This window comes from Saccostrea echinata, unplaced genomic scaffold, assembly GCF_033153115.1.
Source record: "Saccostrea echinata isolate AGI-Se365-2 ecotype Australia unplaced genomic scaffold, CSIRO_AGI_Sech_v1 ptg000002l, whole genome shotgun sequence".
NCBI lineage: Eukaryota > Metazoa > Mollusca > Bivalvia > Ostreida > Ostreidae > Saccostrea > Saccostrea echinata.
This window is the reverse complement of record NW_026889751.1, coordinates 29648584-29676355: the sequence shown is the minus strand read 5'-3', so window position 1 is coordinate 29676355 and position 27772 is coordinate 29648584. Positions and strand designations below refer to the sequence as shown.

Genomic DNA, 27772 nt, shown 5'->3' with positions numbered 1-27772 from the left:
TGCACATCTTCAAGGTAAACTGAATGAACCTGGGGCCCTTTTACTTTGTATTTTTCCTTTCCCCCCAGGGCAGAGGTTCTGCCTCAAAGGCGGGCCCAAAATGTTCATATTTTGAAAATATAACCTTGGAAAAAAATCTACTCTGAATGCATGTTTAGGAAGAACATGAAATCGACCATAAAATTCATGGCCCAGGTTCAGATTCCAAATTGGTTATATATATATATATTGAAAATGCATCATTTCATGACATCTTCTTTATCAATGGCCATTTTTCAAACAAGCTGTTTGCAAGATAATAGAGTACTTTACCTTTACCAATGGCTGCCGAAAAATGCCCCACTATTCCATCAATTATTAGTTTTTATTACCATTGAAATAAATTACTTGCAGATGCTCCAAGACTCTTATCCTGGTACATCAAGAGTGAATTGATAACTTGCAGGGTTAATATATATTTCTTTAATTGTGTGGTAAATGGTATCTTCACAGGTCTCATGCAGCTAGAGTTTACAAAAACACAAACCAAACAGAAGAGTTTTTGCTGTCTTTATTTTCAAGAGAAGACCACTGAGGAATGACAATTTATTGCTTCCCTTTAAGTTCTATACACTGTAGCAGTTGCACCAAATAATTCAGATAAAAATAAACTTAAAAACAGGAAATGGAGAGGGATTTCTTGGATCAAACTTGTTTAAATTTTACCAAAATCTTTAAAAAAAAAAATTAAACTGAATGTCAAAGGTCAAACTGTACATGTTAGATTTACAATAATTCTGTATAAAATTGATCATTTATCCCTCATCTACATGAATAATACATCATTAAAACATGATGTTAAAATGCTGCTTTTCCAACCAAATACAAAGTTTGTTGTAGGCAATAATTGGATGTTTGTGTGTGTATAAGGGGGAGGGTGTTAAAATGGTGGTAATGGGTTTACATGTAAACAAGTTAATGAAACCTGTGTCAGCCAGAAAAGGAGTAATTAACAAGAGCTGGATAAACTATTTGTGAAGATACATGTATGTACATACTGAAAAAATCTGTAGTATATCTCGATATTTCATGCTTAAAATGCCATATTAAACAGGGGACAGTATCCACTAATTTCTTTGTAAGTATTTTGTTGGGCAGCAAAGCAATCTTTGTGGATGATGACAATTGATCACATTGTTGAACAAATAAATATATCTGTACAGATTTGGAGATAAATTGAAGAAAGGCATGACACAATTCACACTGGCTTTACATTATCAATGTCAGAAAAGCACTTCTCGAATGAATCCACTCCACAATGAACAACATAATAAATAATGAGTAAGGATGAAATGTCAATGAGGCAGACAGTCATTGACCACAACACGATGCCGAAGTCTGAGACCCAAGTTTGGGCAACAATGACTTTGATGGTCATCAGTCAAAGTCCCTGCTTTCTTCACAGATTGCTGGTATCGGACAAAATGTGTTAAGGATTACTCCAAAAAGAAAACCTGTATGTATCTGTAAATAACAGAAATTCTTCTTTACATTGAAACAATCAAAAATTTGTGTCACGATAGAATAGCTGTTTATCTGAACAACCCGAAAATGAATAACAAGCTGTACTTACCTCAAAAATAATTATCATTGCTCTTCATAGGCATACCCTATCAACATTGTCTCTCTGTAAATAAAAACAGACGTTTTGAAATTCTAAATATCTTGCTAGAATCATCATCAATTCTATCTGTTTCCTAACAATACATCAATTTAGATATTTTTGTCCATTATTAAAAAAAAAAGACATCTATATAAACTGGATCTGCCTTTATACAAAAACTTCATATGGTAAAGTCCAGAATATAAGTTCTTGGTAAAAATGTTCCTTATTAATTAATATAGAGTAGCCTTGACAGATTTTTTGATTAAATTCCTTTGATTTGAACATAAATTATACATCTACTTACTGTGAGGATGGCAGTTGGTATGCTGTGGCTTGATTTCTACAAACAAAAGGAAATATCTCTCTCAAATGTTCACTATCAAAACATGTTTAAAATAAAAACGTAATGAAATCACTATTTTAAAAAAGGTAATTAATTCCTATATGAAAAACAAATTTCTTCTTCAATGTACATTTAACTCTTAAGTTTTCATTAAAGTTTTCCATGCTAATTCTCTGACTCAACATTTTAAAAGTATCCTGAACATTGCTCACTTGTAAAGGTTACTGAATTTGGAGAATCTTTATATGATACTGATGATTTTCCTCTCTCAAACCAGTACTTACAGATCTACACTGCTATTACTGTCACTCCCTAACTGTACAGATATCACATTACTGAAAATAAACAGATATCACATTACTGAAAATAAACAGATATCACATTACTGAAAAAAGATATCACATTACTGAAAAAAGATATCACATTACTGAAAATAAACAGATATCACATTACTGAAAATAAACAGATATCACATTACTGAAAATACACAGATATCACATTACTGAAAAAAGATATCACATTACTGAAAAAAGGACATCATATAAAGCAGGAAAAATAAATATTTACACCTAAGTTCCCTTTAAATATGTGAAATGATTTCAAACTTGACTCTTAAAACAAGTATGTTTGTCTTTTATAATTTTTATGAATTCTTTGCTTTGCATAAATTCACCTTTGCTTAAGCCAGTATATGATTTAACTTTGCCTTCGCAGGAGTCATTATGTTAAAGTTGTTTTCAGTTTATGCCAGTCAGTATACAAGATGAGAGATTTGTGGACTTACTTTGCCTTTGCATGAGTCAGTATGTGAGACTTGAGATTTGTGGACTGGGCAAACTTCTTGTTACATCCATCAAACGGACAGACATATGGACGGTCACCGGTATGGATTCTGACGTGTGTCCGAAGGTTAAAGTCCAGAGAAAATCTCTTTCCACAGCCCTCAAAGGTACACTGTCAATCACACAAAATGGACCATAAAAACTTGAGAAATGTGAACTCAACAGGGCTATAAATATGACCTCAGAGAGCTTGTCTCTCTCTATATACAAATAGTGTGAGTACCTGGAAAGGTTTCTCCCCTGTATGAACCAGTTGATGTCTCTTGAGTTTGGAGCTCTCCACAAAAGCTTTCCCACACTCTGCACAGACGTGAACTCTGGGACCATGTGTATGTAGGTGCTTCCTCATGGCCGAGTTATCTCGGAACATCTTGCTGCAGCCCTAACGCAAAAATGCAAACATAAATATATGTGCAAAAAATGTAATGTGGTGCTTGGAATAAAATCATGCCATAATTATAGTATAGTATAACTAATTTATACATATAATACATTGTATAATTGATACACCTAGAATAACTTGGTTATGTTGAACCAAACTATTGAAGTTTATCAAGATACATTTTTCATGAAACACTTTATAAGAATGAAGAAAGACACAGCTCTGGGAATTGTGTGTCTTAAGGCAAGAAAAGGACCTAATCAAGCACTAGCTATACCTTGTGAGGGCACGGGACTGTCCGGGGAACATCATCTGCTGGCTTTCTGGGCTTAATTCTGAAAAAAAAAAAACTCACACATTAATGATTTGTCATTTTAGATTTGTTCTATTATACTTTCACAGCAGAAATTTCATTTATACCTCAAATCACAAAACAAGTATTGCAGAGGGCATTTTCCTTAAACAAAAAACTACATAAAGCAGACATATAAAATGTATGCAAGTATACCTTTTTCTTTTTCCTACTCAGCAAAATACACGAATCATTTTCATAAAATATTCCTGATTTAATTTTTTTATGTGACCTTGAACTTCCATACAAAACAATCATCTTCCATGTAAATCATAAGCATATGTTAAGAGTGATTTTTGTCAACTTTTACTTCCTACTCAAAGCAAGCAGAGGGAAGAAAATATAATGTGGCAAATAAATGAGTTTCTAGTGCTTGTGCTAAATCATTAGTTGAAATAGAAGAGAGAACAGAAAAAAAGCTCTCTCCTGTCACTGAAAGCTTCAAGAATAATTTAAAAAAAAAAATTCTTTTCTTTTTTTCCAAAGCATACTAAGGCCTTTCTTCAATATGTTTTTTTTTTCCTTAAAAAGTACATGCCAAACATAAATAAGAGCAAACGATTAATGCAATGAGAACCTGACGGGGGACAGTTTCAGTGACAAGAGAACCCTACACTGCAGCACGATCAGCAGGGTAAACAGCGACAGAGGGTGGTTCCCATTTAGCCAGGTGAGATAAATACCTTGAGTGCTGCAGCAGAGCCGTGTCCCTGTGCTGGAGACTGAAAAAAGGAGACAACAACAAAACAGATCATTACTTAGGTCTCCCTGTGTCAGCACTCAAGGACGCCTGCACCCAAAACAAGTTAAAACTATTGCCCCAATAGTTATAAACCTTCTCTGATAATATGTGTATTGGAATTTACTACTAAAGTGAAGAGAAAATCTTTAAAACATATGTAAAATTTGCAAATTGCAGGCATTCACCCAATGGAAAAGAAGTGAAGCAAACTGCATTCGCACACAACATTCATGCTAGCCCTTACAGAAAAATGTTCCAAATTCATGCATGTCCCTACTGCATTATAAATAGTTTGACCTCTGCATGTTTTCACCCTCAGACAAGTTCACCAGCATATACAGATCAGATTTATTTAGGCTGATCCAGAAACTAATTAAAGTCAATAAAGCTCATTTTTCAAAGCATGTGTTCTGCACAAGATATTTTACATAAGGAAATTTGCCTTAATATTCACTGATACAAATTCTCAATATTTTATCTTTGAAATCAATATATTTTTGATGCAAGTTATTGATATAAATTAATTAATAACTGTATATATAATTGATATCTCATAATTATCTTTTTTCTACAATCATGAACATTCTAACAAATAAAAAAATGACCATATATCATGATGTGTACATCTAAGGGTGAAACTTTTTTGTACCCAGTGATAGTAAAAATACAGTCTGACCAGATTCTTACATCATTAACATTCCATGGTTTTAATGAAGCTATATCAATATATATACTAAAGATTACAACTAAGGACTGTGAGATACCTTGCAAATTCTGCCAGCTGTTTGGGGTCACTGAGGTCAAGTCCTGGAATGCCCCCTGGTGGCAGTTTCTTGCCTGTCATATACTCTGTGAAGTCTGCATCAGTTTCAGATACTGAGGCATCCTCTTCTAGTTTTATTTTATCATCTGTTCCTGGAATTTTTTTTTGAAGAAATACTTATATTATTGTACATCTCTTAAGCAGACAGCTTTCATAAATTCAAAACTTTTCTGACCAGGAATTTTCTTTTAAGGTATTCAATGTATAATGAAGGGATTTTGAACAATTTTGAAGCATTTTAAACTAGTTAAAAATGCATTGCTAGATAATGATGAAAGTGAAATGAACCAAATTCACATGACTGATAACATATAAGAAACTGGTCATTTTGCACTTTAAAAGTTTTTGAAGAGTTATCTGTCCTTGATGCAAAGAAGAAAATTTTAATTTCGTCAAAATATCTGCGGTAATTAATTTTATTTCATACTTTAATAAAGAGAGAGTGTATGAATATTTTCACCAAGAGCTTTTTATGAAATTCAAATTACTTTTTACAATATCTTAATAACACATGCATTGTCCATAGACTTCAAAGTAAAATTCAAGGTGCAATTAATTTGACAATAATCAAATTTTTGTAATTTTCTTTGGTGGAGCATTTTTATCTCATAATATCTTCAAAATGATACCATAAGTACAAATATAGGACCGTTCATTTATTAGATACAAATTATGGTCGTTATACATTGAATACCTTAAATTAACAAGATGTGTTTGAGAAACACTGATGCCCCCTTATGACAACTTATAGCAAAGGTTAAACTCTCTCAAATGCAAATCAAATATGTTGGTACCCAAAGTAAGGTCTTGTCTCAAGGAATATACCTGTGAAATATGAAAGCCCTAGCAGCAACCATTGAATAGATATGGTAAACGTTAAAGTTTTTCAAAAGTAAGTCAAACATCAAGGTCAAGGTCAAATGGTAAAAAATAATGGTGCCTAAGGAAAGGCCTTCTCACAAGAAATATAACAGTGAAATATGAAAGCTGAAGCACCGTTATGACCAAGGTTTAAGTTTTCCACAAGTAGGTCAAACTCCAAGGTCAAGGTCAAAGGGTCAAAGTTGTTGGTATCCAAAGGAAGGTCTTGTCACAAGGATTACATATGTGAAGTATGAAAGCCCTAGCACCAATTGTTCAAAAGTTATGGCCAAGGTTAAAGTTTTTCAAACGTAGGCAAACTCCAAGGTCAAGGTCAAAGGGTCAAAGTTGTTGGTATCCAAAGGAAGGTCTTGTCATAAGGATTACACATTTGAAGTATGAAAGCCCTAGCTCCAACCGTTCAAAAGTTATGGCCAAGGTTAAAGTTGGATAAAATTTTGTAATACTAGGTCAAACTCCAAGGTCAAGGTCAAATATGGTTGTACCCAAAGAAAGGTCTTGTCACAAGGAATACACTTGTGAAATATGAAAGCCATAGCTCCAACCAATCAGAAGTTATGGGCAATGTTAAAGTTTTTGCGGACAAACAGACAAACAGACAGGGCAAAAACTATATACCCCCAAATCTTTGATAAGGGGGCATAAAAAGTTTATCTTCTATACATTCATAGGGTTATGAATTGCCAATTCACCTTTCACTACACAATAGGCTATTATAAGCACCTGCAAATGAGACTTCCCATAAAACCGTGGGTGCAAAATTATTAACATCTTTGTCAAGATATAAAATATAATACAGTTTACATCTTAAAAGTTTGTAAAAGTCTGTACCTAAAAATTTCTACTTCATCATTTAGTATCTTAATAAGTCTACTGCAAATTTAAAAATCAAATGTATAATAAATGTCAGGATGATCATCCAGATGTTCCAAATGATACTAATGTACGGTACCCAATCATCATGTTCGAGAAATTAAAAATATCAGCCTCTGGCCTGTGCAGGAGGTCATGGAAAGAAAAAAAGAATTAATTGGCTTAAGAGAGCAAAAATACTTTTTCCCCCTTGAATTTGTAAAGGTAGAAATTTTACTTTGATTAATATGGTAGAAAATTTACCTTGATTAATAACTCCTGCAAGGAAATTTATATGTACACTAAATTAGGTTTTATTAATAAGACAAATACTAGTCTAATCAATATATCACATAAAACATGTCTCACTCAATTTAAGTTTTTAAAACAAGAATAAGACCGATTGAAAAATAAATTTATTATGTATACACTGTTTATATATTTAAGGTTTTTTTATTTCCTTTAATTATATTTACAATAAATTCCTTCTTTGGCAGTCTTGAAATGTGATTGGCCAATTTTTACTGACGTCACAAAATCTGAACCTGAGCCAAAATGGTGATTTCGGCAAGGAAGCCATGTTGTTGATAACCAAGGTCGACTGCTATTGCTAAAGAATGCGAGCAAATATTCCAAATTCAGGGCACTGTTGTGTTTCTACGTTAGTCAAATTAAAATAAAAGGAAACTGAGCTAACAATTTACATATCTTTTGCGATTGCTCTTTCACTATTTACTATGAATTTTTTGCAAAGTAGTCATGTACCTGATACAAATGGCCGCCAGTCGCCATTGCTGAGCCACCGCCATGTTCTTTACATGGCGGCGCCCAGCAAAACATGATGGCCGACACCAAACCAAAACAAAGACGATTATGAAGCTACATTTGAGTAAATGGCCAAAACTCAAAGATGACAACGGGTGATATAGATAGGAAATATACATATCTCGGGGGCGCCTGAAATGGTGACGTCATTTTAACACTCCGACCTATTCTAATCGCTTGCTCATTTTAGCAACAAAGTAAACATATTTAAAACTAAAATAAAAATGAAATAAATCTACAGCATAAAAATTTTGAATTAAATTATGCTATTTCATACCTGTAGCCCACATAGTCACAGAGAATTCTCCTTCCAGTGTCTTTATTTGCACTTGTTTCTGTTCCCATTTTTTAGCTGATGAAGGGGAGTCAAGAGTTAGTTCCGTTCCTAAACCGCTTAAAAGTCCACGGTTTTTAGCACCCTTCCTCTTTCCTCCTCTACCTCTCTTCAACGTATGTGTCTCCTCTGTACTTATTTCAATTTCAGGAGCAGGTACAGGTATAGAATCTGCGTACACGAGGTTCGGATCACCTACAACTTCTTCTCTTGTCTGTAAAACAATTTCTTCCTGTGCATCTGGGAGTGGTTGAAGAGCTATCATAGGTTGAACTTCAACTGTCTCATCTGTTGTTTCAACTGTCTCTATGGGCATTTCAACTGGGATTGATTCAACCTCCACCTCCTGTATTTCTACTTCTGATCCGATGACGGACGCCATGTTGGTTTGACGTTAATGGCGGGGATACCTTCGTTGGGGGTCAAATCGCGTAGTTACTTCTGAGTCACATGACTTGTTTTGCATAGACGATCACGTGACTCATAAGTGTTGGAGTGGTACGATTGATCGGTGCGTGAGGCGATCAGAAGGGCCGTGTCTGCCATTTCATCAAGACGGATACTGAAAATGGGTGCACGAGTGTCAAGAGAAGATTACGAATGGGTGTACACAGAGGAACCACACGCGACACGAAGGAAAGAAATTATGGGTATTTAAGTCAATACATTTTGTATTTATTTTTTTTTCGTTATTAAACCGCATGACAGCGCCATCTTTCACAACTGATGCATGATGCCGGTGCATGAAGGTTATGCATTGACTTCTAAAATCATGGAACTCTAAAGTCTTTTAAACGGTCATTAGTTTAAATTACGATAAAGTTGGATTTTTTCTTCTTTTTTAAGATTTAGCATATTTCGCCCCATTTCGTTCGCTAGAATTTGCATCCCTGTTTGTAAAATTACATAAATCTAAACGTAAATGTGGCGGATCATATTGTTTTTCGTATAACACTGTTATACTTAAATTAAAGCAACGGTGTAAAGGTATGATTTATGAAAAAAAGAAAACTGAAAGGTGAAATGCTCATCAGTCAAAAGAATTAATTTATAATTTATATAACTGAAATGGATATAATTAAGTATGCATTTAATCATAAAGGCTAATAAGATGTTATGAAAGTTTTAATTGTATTTGATTTAAGATATACAGTAGCATGTATGTTAGTTAGAGATATTTAATTTCAGATGTAATGTATCAAGCACAGGTTGTGAAATTAAAGTTTGTGTTGTCTTCGATTTAAGAATTTTAATGTTGATGATATAAGATCTATTCCAAATGTAATGCTTCAAGTTTTAATTAACATGAAAGATATATTCAAATTAAAATATGATTTATTTGAATCTAGCTTTTCATGATCATATCTAACAAAGGACAAGAAGCAAGGAAGCAATGTATTTAACACAGAACAGTTTATATAAATGTACTGGGTCATTTAAATAATGTGTAATTGTTTCAGTATATTCAGTGATCTATGCTTGATTGCTTAGAAAATAAGCAGAATGTGTCATGTCTAACAGAACATTTAAATCGTTTAAACTACACAGATATGTTTGACAAGAGGCTTTATTTCTTGTGATTATTTAAGAATGACATAAGACCAGTTATGCCATTCATACATTTGGCATACAGGGGACTCTATTAGGAGAGAAAAAAATTAACTTTGTTGAAATAGTAAATTTTAATAGTAAATAGTTTACTCATGAGAAGGTCTCAGTCTCTTATATAAGGAGTCATGGTTTGTCTCATTCTTATCATGCCCCAATTTTACTTTAATTGTAAGTAAATGGCATAGACTATAAAACAAGTAATTATAACTGGCTTGAATTTGTAATTGATTGCTTTTATTTGCAATAAATTCTGTTTTCACTTTTCACATAAGTATTTTATTCTGTAAAGTTTCATGCTGCTTAAAAGCATAGAAAAAAAGCTCTGATGATTTTTTAATATTAGAGGAATTTCAAAGTAAATTCAGTTAATGAACAGTTTACTTAAAATCAGACCTTACATGGCTTCTTTTTATTGACAGTCAGAATGAAAAAGCTAGTGAATTTATGTCTGGTTTGAGTTTGACTAGTTTAATTATCCATTTACCTGGTAGTCTTAAGTTTGTGATTTAATTACCACTTTTAGGGAATGCATAGCTAGCTATTTTAACAATATATGAGAACCAAGAGTTGTTGAATAGCTAAAGTATTAGATGACAATGCTACTGTTAAATTCAGTGTAAAACAGGAAGAAGGTATCTATTTTTCTTCAATAGGATTCTTTGAAAACCAGTTCATTTTCATAGTAAAGTAGTTTGGGATTTTAATAAATGGATTTTGTAATTTGGTCAATGGTGGCTTTTAATTATTATGCAGGTGTAAGCTTCAATGTTAAATTTCTTGTTCTTGAGTTCTTTGTTGCTCTTTGGAGGTATCGATTTCAATTTCTTTCCTTTTCATCAGACTTCTTGGAATCTACACTTGAGGAATCACAACACTTTTAAATAATGTCACTGCGTACAGTCTGTTCTTCTATTGATTTCTGCATTTAACCCAGAATCCCAACTTGGCCAAGCATAATGAATATGAACACTGTATGCAAAAAAAGTGCTTTCAACTCTTAAACTAATTGAAATTTCATTTCATTACAGCAAAATACCCACAAATAAAGAAGCTGATGCGACCAGACCCCAATCTGAAGTACAAAGTTCTGTTCCTGGTATCCCTGCAGATTCTGGCCATGTCTATCATCTCCTCCCAGTCCTGGATGGTAGTGTTCCTCATGGCTTACGTATTTGGGGGGACCATCAACCACTCCCTGAATCTTGCCATTCATGAAATTGCTCACAATCTTGCGTTTGGACACAGTCGTCCTCTAGCAAACAGAATCCTGGGAATGATCGCTAATCTACCCATCGGTGTTCCCATTTCTGTCTCATTCAAAAAATATCACCTAGAGCATCACCGTTACCAAGGTGATGAGAAGAAGGATGTGGATATTCCCTCTGATTTTGAGGGTAGGATGTTCAATCGTACATTCACAAAATTGATCTGGGTGATTCTCCAACCCTACTTCTATGCATTCCGACCCTTGTTTATACGACCGATGCCAGTCTCGACACTGGAGATTGTCAACTTCATAGTTCAAGTGACCTTTGATGTTATAGTGTATAAGTACTTTGGTATCAAGGCCATCTTCTATTTTATACAAGGGACTTTCCTAGGCACTGGACTACATCCAATGTCAGGACATTTTATCTCCGAGCACTACATGTTTATTAAAGGCCAGGAGACTTATTCGTATTATGGTCCCTTGAATCTCTTAACCTTCAACGTAGGATATCATAACGAACATCATGATTTTCCCAGCATCCCTGGGTGTCGTCTACCAGAGGTAAGACTCAACAACAGCAATTTACAAAGTTTAACTTTGTGTCATGGTTGAATAGCCATGAACTTGTATAAAATTTTAATGATTTTATAGCAGTACTTAGTGGATTTTTTTTTGATCAATCTAGCTAGTTCAGGGTTTCAATTTTTTTTAAAAATGCCTTCACACAATTTATTTTGTTAATATTATTTATGACACTGAGAGCTGACTTCTTTATCATGAAGAGGCTTCTAAAATACTTGTTTTTTTTATGTCTAAGATGAAGAGTCTTTTATAGGATTATACATGTTTCTCTAGGTTCATTTTGGTGTTTATAGTACTTGTCAAGTATAAGCCTCTATGATAACAAATATGTGCATTGTGACTGAAGGGGGGGGGGGGCATGAACTGCTTCAGCAATACTCTCTGTGTTTATTTAATGAAATGATTGACAGATATATAAAGGTTTCTTTTTGATTTTTCAGGTAAAGAAAATTGCGCCAGAGTATTACGACAACCTGCCTCACTATGACTCTTGGGTCAAGGTCATTTATGACTTTATAACGGACCCCGAGATAGGGCCATATTCTAGAGTGAGAAGAAATATTAAGGAATCGGAAGAAAAAAAGGATAATTAGCATGTCTGTTACCATGGTTACTAGTATTTGTATGTCTGTCTTTACAAACTCTTAATTCACTAGTAAGAGAGACTATAATTTTGGTTTTGCACTATGATGTTATATTCCTCTGTTGGAAATGTCAAAATTGAGGGAGGAAATGTAGAGTTTACCTGATTAAGTGTAAAGATGATTTGTTTACAGTTTAACGAGACAAATTTGTTAATTTTATAAATTGGGTAAACTTTTGATGGAGGTTTGTGAATGTTGCTGTTTTAGCAAAATTGAGTGATAAATTTAACATCATCCCTTTCATAGTACTCATAAACCATTTGTGGATGTTTTTATGATTTTATGAGTTCTAATGTGTGAATGTTTGTAATAGTGCAGAAATCTGCAGATTTCCCAGTACCTGTACACCATATTTTATTTTAATATTTAAGACATTGGAATAATTTGCACTGTTTTATCTAGATGTGGCATCAATCGTATGACAGCTGCTTAAGTGTCAGAACATGTAGCTCTGCTATTATAGATAGCATAGTGAGATTCTATACAGGTATACTTTTATATTTTTAGCTCACATGAGTCAAAAGCCCCTTGTTAAAGGGTAGACATTTAAGAGTAACACAATGAAGAATCACTCGTTTATGATGGACCTGTCTGTAATTTTGAACGTGTTGTCAGAGTTTTGAGTTATTGTTGTGGTGTAAGCAGTGCAGGCATAGTTTCCAGTGTGTAAAAAAGAAAAATGTTAGCAGGGCCAGTATTTTTTTTGTTGTACTGTTTTTTTTAAATATTTTACAACGAACCAATAGATTTATGATGCTTTTACGCATGCCCCCTTCTGAATTTTGTTTGAGATTGGTAGATCAAATTTTTTTTTTTCATCATACAGCGTGTTCATGATTTAAAGATTTTAAGTGTAATTTGTCAATTAAATGTCTTTCCAATTATGTGACATTCTTTATCAAAAGAAACTCATGAGGCCATAAAAATGTCCCTGTAGTGTCCCAAAACAAGTGCATTAAATGCTCTCAATGTCTGTGTTACCACTGTTAAAGAAATGTAAGCTTTATTATAAATCAGTCAATGGACATTTTATTCAAGAACTAAAGAAGCTGAATATTAATTGTGCATGTAATAAAGAAAATGATGGTGAGGATTTGAAAAGCAATTCATGCCTTTTGTCTGATCTGTTTCTTTTCTTTTGGAAATAAATATTATTTAAATTAAATAAATTATACAAAAGAATTGAAATCTGAAACGTCTCTTTGGATATTGTGGTAGGACAAGGTATAAGGCATTGATTATTTAACGATGAGATACCTTTCAGTTTAATATGGAATTGAAATGTGCTGATAAACATCTTAATGTTCCATTAATTTAAAAATCTGAGAATTTAAAACAGAATTTTTAAATACGGCCGGTGAGATATTGTAGATTGTTTTTGTATAAATCTGGTGCTGTTAGTAGTCTCTTGTTACAGTTTACAGAAGTATTTAACAATGTTTATGTTGGTCACTAACTGTTTTTGTGATAGACTTAGTATGTGATGTAAGCAGATGTCGGATTTTGATGAGTGCAATAGGCAGGATTACCCTATAATATATACAATATATCATCTTCAAAAATTGAAGGCTTTTAAAGCTTTTGTATTGATTTTCTATCAAGGATTTTTTTGTAGACAGACACAGAAAGACTGCTATGCATATCAACATCGATCAATTATGTTTAAACGAATGTAAATTGTTTTAAAGGTGAAATGTTTGGATCTGACACCCTGATCAGCAAGGAAGGCTTATTTATATAGTTTTGACAAAATTTATTGATTCTATTTTAAGTGTGATATGCTTTATCTATGTTTTTAAAAATACCTAAGCTACGTCAATTTTTACATGGAATGCATATGTATAAAGGCTACATTACTTGCCACAATTAAAGATTAGAAAAGATTAGTTGTATTTTTAATTATTTTCATGATTTTCATTTGCACACATGCTCAGGTGCTGGTCATAGATAATTGTAAATTAGTGGATACAATCTGTTATTTCCTAAGTTGCTCAAATGCACGATTTTGTTGGTTATAATTCCTCTGAACCTTAAATGATTTATGTACATTAGGATGCCATAAGCTTGTAATACCCAGCTATCTTTAAAGTTGTACATTCATATCGGTTAACAAAAAAATTAAAAAAATATTCTTCTTTTGATACCAAAGATTGAAGTATATCCAATTCCACTTGAATTAAAATCATATATTTCAAACTTTTAGATAAGATCCTTGGTCCCAGTGAAATCTAAGTGGCATACCGGTAATCTTAGTTGGTTCTAAAATCTAGTCCACTGTGTGAAACAAAATGCTTATTGATTTTAGTTCTCTTGTACAACTAAAATCTCATTGAAGTTAATCTACAGATTGAAATAAATTACAATATCAATTTCGTAGGGTTTAGTAAGATATTTTGTTGAAAAATGGACTCCTGTCTATATATATAGGGATAAGGTTATGGAATGGCGGATCACTATTGGTGCTCGGACAATCCTCAGCTGTGGATAAACCCCTTCCTAAGTCCCTATCATAAATAGTACATCAAAAATGTCCCTTTTCTGTGATAAATGGTGAATAAGCTAATCAGAAAGGAATAGATTGATTCTAAGTTTAGAAGCATGCTTGTATTGTTTAGATGTATCTCTTCCAGTTATTATATGATTGGTGAGCATTGTGGCTCAGGGGACTAGCACATAAATTACTTCCTCTTCAGAACTACATGGCCAATATCAGGTATCTGCATGGAATTAATTTAAGGAAATTTATCTTCAACAGATTTTTATGCCCCACTATGAATATGGCTGGGACGTATAGAGTTTGTCATGTCCATCTTCCATCCTTCCGATCTTTCAAGTTCCATCCTTGTCCTTCCATCTGTTCATCCATCATACTTTGCATTTAGCTCAGTTTCAAAGAAAATCATTTTTTTTTTAAATTATTTAAATAACAATAAAAACCTACATACTATCTGATACATATTATGGGTGAGAGCTATTCAACTGTGGCATAATTTTCTTACCTTGACCTTCCTTGTGACCTTGACCTCACTATTCCCTATTTTGTGTTTAGCTCAATTTCAAAGTAACTATTCAAAATATATCAAAACTCATACACTGAAAAATATTAATAGGAGATACTCTACTGCTCATAATTTTATTACTTTGACCTTTCCTTTGACCTTGATCTCATTATTATTTATTTTGCATTTAGCAAAGTTTACAAGTAACTATTCAAGATATTCTCATCAAAACTTGAACACCGATATATATAAAGGTGAAAGCTATATATCCGTTTAATAATTTTGTGACTTTCACCTGTACATGTATGACCTTGACATACTATTACTTATTTTGCATAAAGCACAGTTTTAAAGTAACTATTTAAGATATTATTTTCAAAACTTATGCATTGTTATATAGTAAAACTTGTGTAATTCTGACACCACTAGTTCTATAGAAATTGGCTGGATTAGACAACCGTGATTCCAGAATAGAAAATATTTCAAACAATTAAATTTAAAGAAAGAGACTTAAAGTTTACATTTTATTAAGATTTCAGAGTACACACATCAGGATTAGACAAGTTTCACTGTATATTGGTGATCAACACAAAGAGCTCAAGCAGACGTGACCAGTCGACAGGGGATGCTCGCTTCCCCTAGTCACCTGATCCCACATCTGGAATTTCGAGGAGTCCGTGTTTTTATGCCCTGTTCACAGATTTGGTTTGTTTGTAGGCTTTTGAGATCGATCCCCGTTCGTTATCTTCACCTATTTCATGTATAAATCTCTGTAGGAGTATTTTACTATACACATTTAAGAAATATAGTATGCAAAATATGAGAGAACGAACTTGAAACAATGAGACTTTATTAACTGTTAGACATTAGATGGGATGAATAAATCACAGACCAAAGAGGAAAGATATTTTTTTCTTGCTGTTAGAAATGTACCCTGTGCGGGGCATTCATGTCCTATGGATAAATCTGTAGTGTTTAAAGTATTTGAATGAGAATTTTTGAAAAATGTTTATGGAAGCAATCTTTTTTGGTGAACAATTCATGAATTATGCCATGTAGTAAGCCTAAAGCCCATATGATACACATAAACTTTTGAAATCAAAAACATCAAAAATAATCCTCTGTAATGAAAACCTTATTGCTGTTTTTCAGTATGGTTTGCATTTAGCATACATTTTTCATACTAATTAATAAAACTGCACAAAATTAAAAATCTCCGCGTGTATGATTTCAATTCGAACACGTGAAAGCAGGAATACCTAACAAAACACGGTGGTGTCTTGTAGCATTGTCCAATAACTGGGGTATAGTGGGAGAAGCATACTGCAATTATTGAAAAGGTGCAAAGAAACAATTTTCATTCTTTTCAAGCTGAACATGTGTATTCACGCAGACAAAGATATTTAAACACGTCCTGAACTTGCAGCAAGCTCGGCACATTTTGGTTGAGTACCTCTTTTCTCGTCGATTTAAATGACCCTTTGTACATATAAAAAGAACATTTACAGTTAGATAATTTAAAAAAAAAAAGCTTATTCTCACACGTTTTTAACGTATCTATGTTCTTCCTATGTTCTATGTCCACCAGGACAGAAAAATCCAAATTTTGCTCAAATAATCTTCCAGATGTTTTAAATTCTTTATAAAGGTACATCTTTATTATTTTATCAAACTCACCCAAAGACGAATCTCCTTTCTCTCCCTCTATTTATTAATTTCCAATCTGCGTGAAGTTGAAAATAACAACACAATTATAATGTAATCAAGTTTCAATTTCAGAATGAAAATTAATAGACAATTAATGACATTGAAAACGAACACACCTTTTTTTCCCTTTCTTTCTCTCTCTCTCTGAAAATTATATGAAAATACTCCTTCAAAATTTATCAATATTATTCTGCAGACTTGAATATTTAATTTGATACTTGGCATAATTAAGAAGATTGACCTATAACTTCATATAGTATCCCCATGCAGTTTTTCAACTTTCTCAATACACCCCTTCATTTTATTCAGTCTTTATTTAGCGGTATGTTACGATGAATGTTTTCCTATTGGGAACATTTCTGACAGTGTTACTAAAGCATTGCTATTTGACGTGAATGAACAAGGATGTCCATTGTGAACTAGATACTTGCTTATAGAGAGATCGGCTCTCCTTCACAATCAATTATTGGATTTTCAAGACACTTTGACGGTGTTATCAATATTTAAAATTTAAGAGGTGCGATTAAAAGAATGCCACGGAGAGAAGAAAATATTGGTTAAAAGTCTGTACAAAGTCAACACAGTGTTTAAGTACAACCAAAATAGCATAAACCCAATTTGTTACGCTGTGATCAATTTCTCCCAACAAGAGGTTCTACGAAAGATTTTAAGGGCTGTGTCAGGTTTATCTTTTTTTTTTTAGATATAAAAATTATTAATTTTTAAGGATAAGAATGAATTATGAAATTAGTTAAAAATTAAAGTTGTAATTACATATTTATCATTTTATTAAATTGTTACCTTGGAGCTGCAAATTACTATTTTGTAATTCAAATTATTAATTTAGAATGGCTATCTTTCTAACATAATTTCTATTTATTAATACAAATCTGTATTATGGCATGAAACTTAATACATGTATGTAGTTGTCATATGGGAAAATAAACAGGAGATATTCAATGATTTGAAATATTTGGATATGGCATTTGATTCACGGTTTAGGCGGGATAACTGTAAACCTATAATTATAATTTTTTTCTATATAGAGTCATAAATCCGCGGAATCACAATTTCTGGTACAAAAATAGGAGGAATTCCTGAGTGCAAAGCTCTTAACATTCTCACAACGTCAGGAGTCCCGAGTCCACACGTGATCACCCCCGACATGGTGCATTGTGAGTCCTGAGTCCACACGTGGTCGTGGACTGCCCCTGACGTTGTGATTCCTGAGTCCACACGTAGTCGTGGACTACCCCGACGTTGTGAGTACTGAGTCCATACGTGGTCGAGGACTACCCCCGACCTTGTGAGTCCTGAGTCCATGCACACGTGGTCGTGGACTACCCCCGACCTTGTGAGTCCTGAGTCCATGCACACCTGGTCGTGGACTACCTCCGACGTTGTGAGTCCCGAGTCCAAACGTGGTCGTGGACTACCCCTGACTTTGTGAGTCCTGAGTCCACACGTGGTCGTGGACTACCCCTGACGCTGTGAGTCCTTAATCCACACATGGAATACCCCGACGTTGTGATTCCTTAGTCCACACGTTGTCATGCACTACCCTTGACGTTGTGAGGACGAGCTCTCAAAACTGCATTCCACTCCTCAGAGTTCGAAAATAACATAATATGCACCTAAAAATACCCCCCCCCCCTCCCCGAAAAGTGTTTTAAAAAAGCATCCCTGTCAACACTGACTGTAAAACAGTCAGTCTTTCCATATTGTTGTTTATATCCATGATTACGGTAGAGCGCTCGCTCCGTGTTCGAATCACGGCCGCGACTGACCTAAGTCGATAAAAAATAGGTAGCAAAGTTCTGTTCCTTCGCCAAGCGCTCGGCACTTTGAAGTGAAAGCTGCGGATCCTTCGGATGAGACCTTAAAAACCGAGGCCCCGTGTCATGGTAGGCTTTGACACGACAAAGAACCTTCACTGCTCATATGCCCTGTATGGTGGCATATTTCTGCCCCCTGCATGCAAGATAAATTATGTTACATGTAACATGCAAGAAAAGTATGTCAACATGCAAGATAAATATGTCAACATGCACGATAATATGTTGACATGCAAGTTACCAATCTTTTTTGAAAATCTAATTTTGATGTTGGTCAAATTACTCACTTACGCCAGTATACGACATCATACAAGCAAGCTGCTACAGAATTATGTTGACATGCGACTTATGTATGTAATTATGTTAACACATGCAAGATATTTATGTTAACTTATATACTAATTATTTATGTTAACATGCAACATAATTATGTAGACATGCGACTTATGTATGTCAACATGCAAGATAATTATGTTAACATGCAACTTATTTATGTTAACATGCGACTTATTTATGTCAACATGCAACTTATTTATGACATGCGAGTTACAGTGTTTATTTTAACATGCAAGGTATTTATGTCAACATGCAAGATAATAAGTTGCATGTTAACATACATATCTCGCATGTTGACATAATTAACTCGCATGTTAACATAATCATCTTGCATGATGACATAAATAAGTTGCATGTCTACATAATTATCTTGCATGTTGACATAAATAAGTCGCATGTCTACATAATTATCTTGCATGTTGACATAAATAAGTCGCATGTCTACATAATTATCTTGCATGTTGACATAAACAAGTCGCAAGTCTACATAATTATCTTGCATGTTGACATAAATAAGTCGCATGTCTACATAATTATCTTGCATGTTAACATAAATAAGTCGCATGTCAACATAATCCTGTTGTATCTTGCTTGTATGATGTCTTATAATGAGATCAGTAAGTAAGTTTACCAAAATTAAAATTAGATTCTCTAAAGAAATTGGTAACTTGCATGTCAACATAATCATTTTGCATGTTGACATAAATAGATTGCATGTCTACATAATTAAGTTGCATGTTAACATAATTTATCTTGCATGTAGGGGGCAGAAATATGCCACCATAGCCCTGAGTGCCGAGTAAAGGTCTAAATTTGAAGCCCTTTCATATATGATGACGTATCTATATGAGTGAAAAATTCTCGAACGGGACGTAAAACAACATACAATCAATCAATATATCCATGTTTACAATTTTTAATTTCTCAATAAATATCTGAGAGATGAAAAATTAAACTAGAGTCATTAAAAAAATCAATTCTGGATAGATTTTGAAGAGAATTGTTCATAAATTATGATTAGACTACTTTTTTTTCATGATTCGATACATCATATCAAAGATGACCATAAAACCATCAATTTCTGTTGAGTGTGTAATTCACAAAATATATCGACTACATTTCCTCAGAATATGACTTTCTTTAAGTTTGATTATTTATAATAACTTTTACGACTTTTACTTTACAGGAATCAAGACATTTAGGTTTTGTTTCGTCTTTAAATGTTTAGGGCTTCTGGGCTTAAACTGTTAAATTAGAATTCTATAGTACCAGATAGTAATAGGATTGAATGGACTTGTTAATCTCGGTAGCGAATTGAATTGAAACCCCATCTTGTGGAAGATGAATTATACTTGGTGACGTGTAAGCTGCTGGATTGTAAAGATGTCTTCGGTAATCGTTTTCTCGTTTTATGTATTATCGACTTTTTATAGCTTTGTTTCAATTATAACTGTAGTCCTTTTTACACCAATAAATAAATAAATAAATAAATAAATAAATAAATAAATAAATAAATAAATAAATACAAGTAAATAAATTAAAATAAAATAAAATAAGAATAAATAAATTAAAAAAAGCTTAAAAAGGGCTAAATTCGAAATGTTAAAATTCTGTGATTTGTTTGATTAATATATTAATTACATGTATAATTGTAATGAAATGGAAATGAAAGATTTTTTGTTATCTACTATTGCTTAGATACTTTACAGAGAAGGAAAACTTTTGTCTTAGTACTTAAGGTTCATTGATACTCTGATAAGAGAGATAACTCTTAATGGTATAAATGTCTATTATTCGGATTTATTCCTTTATAAATTAGTCAAGTTAAAATGTCTTCTTTTTTTTATCCAATTTTACCCCGCAAACTATGCTATGATTATATGTATATTACTTATAGAATACATTTCTTTTGGAAATCGTAAGAGTTTAAGTAACATTTTACATGAGTGATCAGAGGTTTTATGAACCTTAATAAGATATCTGTGGAAAGTATTTGCCAGTATATAATTAATACACAATAGAAAACGACAAAGCTAATTTAAGTTGTGCATCTCTCTATCTCCAATTGAAATCATTTCCTACACCGGCCTATAACTAGAGAAAATTGTCAATGACAGGTTTTTTTTTATTATTATAATCTGTTTCACCTTATATACTTATGGTAAAACATTTCTGTAATTTTGATATGTACGTCTTCAATATTTCATTGATTTAATTTCAGAAAGCAAATGTTACATATTTTGTATTATAATGTACTTTAAATTGATCGTACTTGTATGTTGTTTTGTGTGTTTTTATACGTCTGTTAAAATATTGATTAATACATAAATAGATAATAACTGAAATTAGCAATTTATAAAAAAAAAAGTATTCACATATCGTATTTCTATATGAACATAAATGGAAAGTTGGCGATGGAAAAGTTGAAGTCATCTCATTTGTCATATAGCTTGCAATTAACGTCGATAGTGAAATGACTCTGTGGTGTTTTTTTTCTAGTTCGCTTACGTCAATTAATCAAAACATCGTAAATTTTTATTTAATAATATCTGCTTTATAAGAATATAGAAAACGTGTCGGCTAATAAAAACTTTTTTTATGTTGTAATATTCAAACATCAACCAAATATGGTATTATTTCGCAAAAGCTTGCCCTGCGTACGATCAATTTTAAAAACAGAGATAGGTTTCTGAAATAAGTTTATGTTACAAGGTTTTCAACAATCTCAACTATCTCTATTAAAGTCAATTTTTCGAAAATTCTATGGTCATTATAATGACCTTGATTGCGAATAACATTTATTCGTATTTTGACTGACATGTTTCTCTCCATTTGCTAGGCCATTGCTTCTTTTACCATTTTTACTGCGGATTACTTTGTTTACCTAATCAATACTGATGACTCACGGCGGGCGTGACAAGTCGACAGGGGTTGCTTACTTCTCCAAGGCACCTGATCTCCTCTGTAACGTTTTCTAGGGTCCGTTTTGTTTTGCCCGGTTCAGGAATCAAATTCTTCACTGGATTTATGAATTCAGTCACTGTTTGCATTCTTTATATTTTACATTTATGTACAAAGAAATACATTTTTTTAAAAAAACTACTAATTTTAGCGATTTTTATTTTAATCAATGTATTTAGACAGACAGAAAAACACACAATACAAAAATACACCATCCTGAAACTGAGATTCTATGGTTTGCAATATCGTCTATTTCAGAATGGGTTTGAGGAGTGTTATTTATTTGATCCACAAATCCTACATGATCTGGAGTTTGGGGATCAGAAATGTGCCAGCTACAAGCCGGAAATCAACTTGACAGATCCCGGGGAGGGGCTAAAAATAAGGCCTCTGTGTATCTCAGACTATGATAAAGGTCAGATACATTCAAGTTACACTTAACCAACTTTTCTTGGCATGTAACTAGCTTTTTGGAGTTTTGCGTGGAAGGAAAAATTGTGGTAGATTGTTGCTATAAACAGGATAATTGCTCTGTATATTCCATTTTCATGATTGCAAAACAAAGTAGAGGTACAGTGTCTGAACTATATGCAGTGGATTTCTGGATCTTTGGATGTCTAGGTAGCTTTGTGGTTATTGATGATAGAACGTACGTTTTATCGGTGAATTTAGGTTATCCTATGGACTCTGTTTAATTGTAGTGAGATTTTGTCCCGAGACAAAGATTATTCTTACTAAGGTTAATGTTACCTCTAACCAATGCAAATTTGATCACCATACAGAAAGGTTAATTTTATGTCAAAGAGCTTGGTTAGTTGATTTGAGGGAATTTTTTTTGGGGGGGGGGATCTTTAGCTTCCTCCAGTAATGACCTCATCAAAAAATTAATATAACTTGTAAAAGTTGATACTTCATTGATGCAAAATACTTAGTAATTATGTTTTACTTTTCCTGCATTTAGGTTTGTTGTGTATTAATTAATGTGAAAATGGATATTAAAATTAAACCGTACTGAAAATCAGCAATTAAGAAGGTTTTCCTTATAGAGGATTATTTTTGATATTTTTGATTTGAAAATTTTATAAGTGTGTCATGTGGTTTAGACTTACTACATGGCATAATTCATGAATTGTTCACCAAAAGAGATTGCTTCCTTCGAGTGATTTGAGATGAATACAATTCAAGTAAATGATAAATCAGCGTTGAACCTCTTATTTAGTCAGTGAGATGACAGCCATTCATTGTCTTTCCTTCACTCTTCCTATCTTTGATTTGATGAAAACTAATTAATCCTGTTTCATTTGTTTAGGTTACCTTTCACTCCTCAAACAACTTACAGAAGTTGGTGACATTTCCAAGGAACAATTTGAAGGTAATCAACACATCATTAAATCATTGAAATATTGTTCTTACGGCAATCAGAAGTTAGAAGGTTATTCCCTATTCTCTATTGACTATTCGAATGGCGAACCGCATGCTGTGGCCGGTTCCCTATTCAAATTACCGTAAGTGTCCTAATATTAAAAAAAAAAACAAAAGCAAAAAAACCCTGAATAACTCAGTATAATACATGTTAAAGAAGCAAATCAAAGACATCACTTTAAAAAGAAGAGTGAGGACCCCAAACCAATGTAGCTAGCCTGACCAAAATGATGACAATGGATGGAATAGGTAAACCGTGAACCAGGAGCTGGCTAAATCCCGGGATCTCATATTTAGACCTTCATCTCTTTATGGAGGAGGGGTCTGGGAGGGACCCCTCGACTGTCAAAAGGAATTGAGGGTACAAGAGCGGAAACCTATTTAGCTTCTTACTGTGTTTATAAAGAATAATACAAAAGAATACAAAGCCGAATATCATTTGGTGTAGTCAAACATTTGTGAATTTTTCCCACAAAGTAAGTGTCAGTACTACTGAAAAAAAGAGAACTAGGGCTTAATGTGTCATTTTATAAAAAAAATCAACACAAAATCAGATTTTTAAAATACTCTCATATTTGCAAGGAATGATGACTAAATGAAATATAATTTCAGAGCGATTCCAGTTAATGAAGTCCCAGTCAAACCTGTACTACACGGTAGTGATAGAGGACACAGTCACCCACCAAGTTGTTGGATCCGCCACTCTAGTGACGCAACTGAAGTTTGTTCTACAGTGTGGTATTGTATGTAATATAAATACCTCCAGTATCCCTTTTGAAATCTTGTTATTTCAAAGTAAAAATGTCATATATTTCTTCGAGTAAAGAGTCTTAAAGCATTCTTCAAAGAGATAAACTGATTTAAATGGTTAAATATTTTGCACTTGTCATGATTTGGAGAGGGTTGGATGATTGTATGTTGTTTAAAGTCCCATTCGAGAATTTTTCGCTCACGTAGAGAGGTCACGTGCATTAGGTGCAATGCCTAAAACTTGCTCTGGACATGGCGTTTATTGGCCGTAGCAGTGAGCGATTTTCATCCCTTCAACGCCTACCGTAACATCGATCCTCAGTTTTTAAGGTCTATTCGAAAGATCCTTGACTTTCACTTCTATAGTGCCAGGTGCTTGGAGAAAGAACAGTCAATACCTATTTTAAACGTCTTACGTTTGACGTGACGCCGGAAACGAGAATCGAACCCAAACCTGCCGATCACGAATCGAACGCCTTAAAACTCGGCTACCGCGACCAGTTTCGGATTAGCGATATATAAGCAGACGTATTCAGTAATATTAGAAATCACAATTTATATATTTACTATGTACAACTTTTGATTTGTTGGAGAATCATAAAAATGTAGATGTTGAATATGATTGATTGATTGTATATTGTAAACGTCTCATTCGAATTTTTCTTCACCTGCTTTTAGGTTAAATGCGACAAATTTTGACCTATGTCTTAGGTTTGAAGCGGCGCCGCCGCAAAAGAGAGTCGAATCCGGGACCTCCCGATCACAAAGCGAACACCCTACCACTACACTGAACATGATTTATTGGTTTTTTTGGTTATGTCACGAATACTTTTTAACTAATAACAAAACTTCACTAATATTTCATTTCTCCATTGCAGAAAGGCAGAATAGAAGATGTGGTTGTGCATAGTTCATATCAAGGAAAACAATTAGACAAGCTGTAAGTGAAAGAAAGGAAATCACGATACAATTGTATAGCATTTATAGTACCGGAACAGTAAATGGTTATCATGGTTATAACAATTTATCTACGACATATGAATTTATTTGCTGTAACCCTAGTCCTGATGTCCAGTTAATATAGTGACAATAGAAAAAATTGCTTGCGCATGAAACTCAATTCTCATTTGTTTATTGAACATTTGTCTAATTAGATCTAGTATATCTAATATGGCTTGCCCAACGGAGTCGAGTTGTCAAATGTTTTGGTGTCCTGAAAAGACCATCAAATGACTTTCTTGTCCAAAAATCAATTTCCCAAAGTTCCATTTTTGCGCTGATAATGAAGTTGGAGATCAGTGAGGTTGCAACAGAAGCGGTCTCCCCTTTAAAAATCAAATGACATAGCGTGATTTGTCAATTATATCACCTAGAAGTCACCAAGCGATTTGGTATCCATAACCCGTCCAACACACGTCCAGTTGTCCCAATTTTGTGGAACAATCTTGCATTGGAATTGTCGTATGCATGGTCACTACTTAATGTTATTACCATCAATAGAAACATTTAATGATTGTTAATTTATTTGAAACAATTTTTCACAAGAAGAAAGAAAAATCCTTAAATTGGTTTAGTTTATAAAATATCTCCAACCGTACTGACAACTTAAGCACATCCCTCTAGGGTCAATAATCATGTATGGCGTTATTTCTTTTCTGAGTTTTTTAAATTAGTACAAACACAAAGAAAAAAAATTATTCCTCAAAAAAGAGCGAGCACGATTTTCATGTTTTTCTATGAAATGGTAAAAAACATTCTGATTGTACACACAAGTACTCTGAAGTTGACATTAAAAAGATGCTTGAGTTTCTGATTGACAATATCTATGTGGTTTTTGGAGACCAGATCTTCCAACAATCTATTGCCAATTGCGCCCCGTTATTAGCAGACATTTTTTTGTATTCATATGAAGCAGAATTTGTCCAAAATCTTATACGTGATAAGAAGAAAACAATTGCTGTGGCCTTCAACTCGAAATTTGGATATATCGACGACGTATTGTCAATTAACAATGGTTATTTCCATTCTTATGTCGATACGATATATCCCGGTGAGCTTGAGATAAAAGATACCTTAAAGTCTGACACATATGTTTCATTTTTGGATATTTTACTTGGAAAAGACGTTAATGGTAATCTAACAACCAAACTTTATGATAAACGTGACTTTAACTTTTCCATCGTCAACTTCCCTTACTTATGCAGCAATATACCTTCATCACCTGCATACGAGGTTTATATCTCTCAGTTGATTCGATACGCAAGAGCATGCTCTACGTATGTACAATTTCTAAAACGAGGTAAATTATTGACAATCAAGTTGATGAAACAAGAATATCAGCAGTCTCGTTTAAAGTCATCATTCCGTAAGTTTTATGGTAGATACAATGACCTTGTCAGCAAATACAATTTATCATTGAGTCAAATGCTGACTGACGTTTTTCATACTAATTGTTAGGCCATTATTTACACACTGAATTGTCGACAGATTTTTCCGTTATTTCCCGATCATGACAAGGAGCACACGGCGGGTGTGACCGGTCGGCAGCGGATGCTCACTCCTCCATTGTACCTGATCCCACCTCTGATGTTTTGGAGGTCCGTGTTTGCTCTGCCCCTATTTTGTAATGTTTAATGGACTTTTGAGCTTGAATACTGTTCGTTATCTCCATATATTTCATGGTAATATTTTATTACATTTATCAGTTTAAACTTATTTTAACTTCAGTAACATTTTTATAGGTCAAATACATCATAAGCAACTTTTGAAAAGTTAAATATTAAATTTCTTTGGTGCTGCGTTTCTATTGAAGATGCTAATTTGACTATTCATTAGTTTGTAAGTGTATAATTCAGGGCTCTTATACTATTTTTGGTACTTGGCTAGGCCGTGAAAATTGGGAAAAATAACTTAAATAAGCCACCTTTTCGGAAATGTAGGAAAATCATTAAAATTTACAATTCATTCTATTTTTGATATCTGGTGATTGTTATAGGCTAATTTTCTCTTTAAATATGCAGCCACATAAGTAGCAATTTTAGTTAGTATATACCCGGTATCCAAATAGACATGTATGTTTTTTTTTATTTGTGTCGGGGTAAGGTGGGGGTGGGGTGGGGGAAGTGTTATGACTTTTGAGAAAATTAATCCATTCAGTTGGGAAAAAGGTATCTTTTAAAAATTGAGACCGAGGCATTTCAAAGGCCTGAAACCCTGTATGTGCAATATATTTATAGTCTTTATAAAACCTGAACCTATGAATTTAACTGCTTATTTTGCTACTTATTTTTCTGCCAGGTTTGTTGATGTTTTAACGTTACTAAGCAAGAAGCTTGGCTGCTTTAAGGTTTCCGTTGAGTGTCAAAAAAGAATGATCCCATTTTATTCCAAATTCGGATACATTAAGGCAGAAGGACGTAACTTAATTCTACGGCGACACGTACCCAAATAGGTCAATCGTCAAAGTGAAGAGGAAGTGACACAGAATTTTTTCCAGAATCTTTTTTTGTATTCTCTAGCAGAACTGATTTATTTTGATTCTATGAATTGTTGCATAATAAAAAAAGTTCAAAAACACTAATTTCTGCAAACTGAAAAAATGGTTAAGTGTTATGTTTTACTACTGCTTGCGGTGGTAAAACGTACCAGTGCCTCTGAATTTCATGTATTTGGTGAACGTAGGAGCAAGAAATA

General features: G+C 33.4%; 2 protein-coding genes across 3 annotated transcripts; one reads left to right on the top strand and one right to left on the bottom strand.

Annotated features, from left to right (window-relative positions):
• Nucleotides 1–532: 532 nt before the first annotated feature.
• On the bottom strand, nucleotides 533–8477 carry LOC133176806 (transcriptional repressor protein YY1-like). Of its 2 annotated transcripts, XM_061311879.1 has the most exons (10): nucleotides 7966–8477; nucleotides 5071–5221; nucleotides 4248–4286; nucleotides 3490–3547; nucleotides 3054–3212; nucleotides 2773–2942; nucleotides 2273–2323; nucleotides 1950–1985; nucleotides 1613–1666; nucleotides 533–1503 (listed from the first exon to the last, which is right to left on the bottom strand). In XM_061311879.1, exons 1-9 carry the CDS (start codon nucleotides 8402–8404, stop codon nucleotides 1627–1629), a joined length of 1143 nt encoding a protein of 380 aa, XP_061167863.1. In that variant the 5' UTR covers nucleotides 8405–8477; the 3' UTR covers nucleotides 533–1503; nucleotides 1613–1626. The 2 variants fall into 2 exon arrangements, with proteins under 2 accessions (XP_061167863.1, XP_061167869.1); XM_061311885.1 differs by lacking the exon at nucleotides 4248–4286 and having other exon boundaries at nucleotides 7966–8476.
• Nucleotides 8474–27567, top strand: LOC133178244 (sphingolipid delta(4)-desaturase DES1-like). Its single transcript, XM_061312988.1, has 10 exons — nucleotides 8474–8672; nucleotides 10662–11404; nucleotides 11866–12017; nucleotides 12383–12411; nucleotides 12577–12607; nucleotides 22087–22322; nucleotides 23217–23279; nucleotides 23942–24072; nucleotides 24958–25019; nucleotides 27377–27567. Exons 1-10 carry the CDS (start codon nucleotides 8591–8593, stop codon nucleotides 27528–27530), a joined length of 1683 nt encoding a protein of 560 aa, XP_061168972.1. The 5' UTR covers nucleotides 8474–8590; the 3' UTR covers nucleotides 27531–27567.
• The last annotated feature ends 205 nt before the right edge of the window (nucleotides 27568–27772 follow it).

Excerpts from the sequence above, each read along its gene's own strand:
- LOC133178244 (XM_061312988.1), top strand. The coding sequence starts at position 8,591 with ATGGGTGCACGAGTGTCAAGAGAAGATTACGAATGGGTGTACACAGAG. Across the intron at positions 11,405-11,865 it reads CTGGGTGTCGTCTACCAGAG|GTAAAGAAAATTGCGCCAGA; the intron begins GTAAGACTCAAC and ends TTGATTTTTCAG. Across the intron at positions 25,020-27,376 it reads GGAAAACAATTAGACAAGCT|GTTTGTTGATGTTTTAACGT; the intron begins GTAAGTGAAAGA and ends TTTTTCTGCCAG.
- LOC133176806 (XM_061311879.1), bottom strand. The coding sequence starts at position 8,404 with ATGGCGTCCGTCATCGGATCAGAAGTAGAAATACAGGAGGTGGAGGTT. Across the intron at positions 3,548-4,247 it reads GCTCTGCTGCAGCACTCAAG|AATTAAGCCCAGAAAGCCAG; the intron begins GTATTTATCTCA and ends TTTTTTTTTCAG. Across the intron at positions 1,667-1,949 it reads TACCAACTGCCATCCTCACA|AGAGACAATGTTGATAGGGT; the intron begins GTAAGTAGATGT and ends TTTTATTTACAG.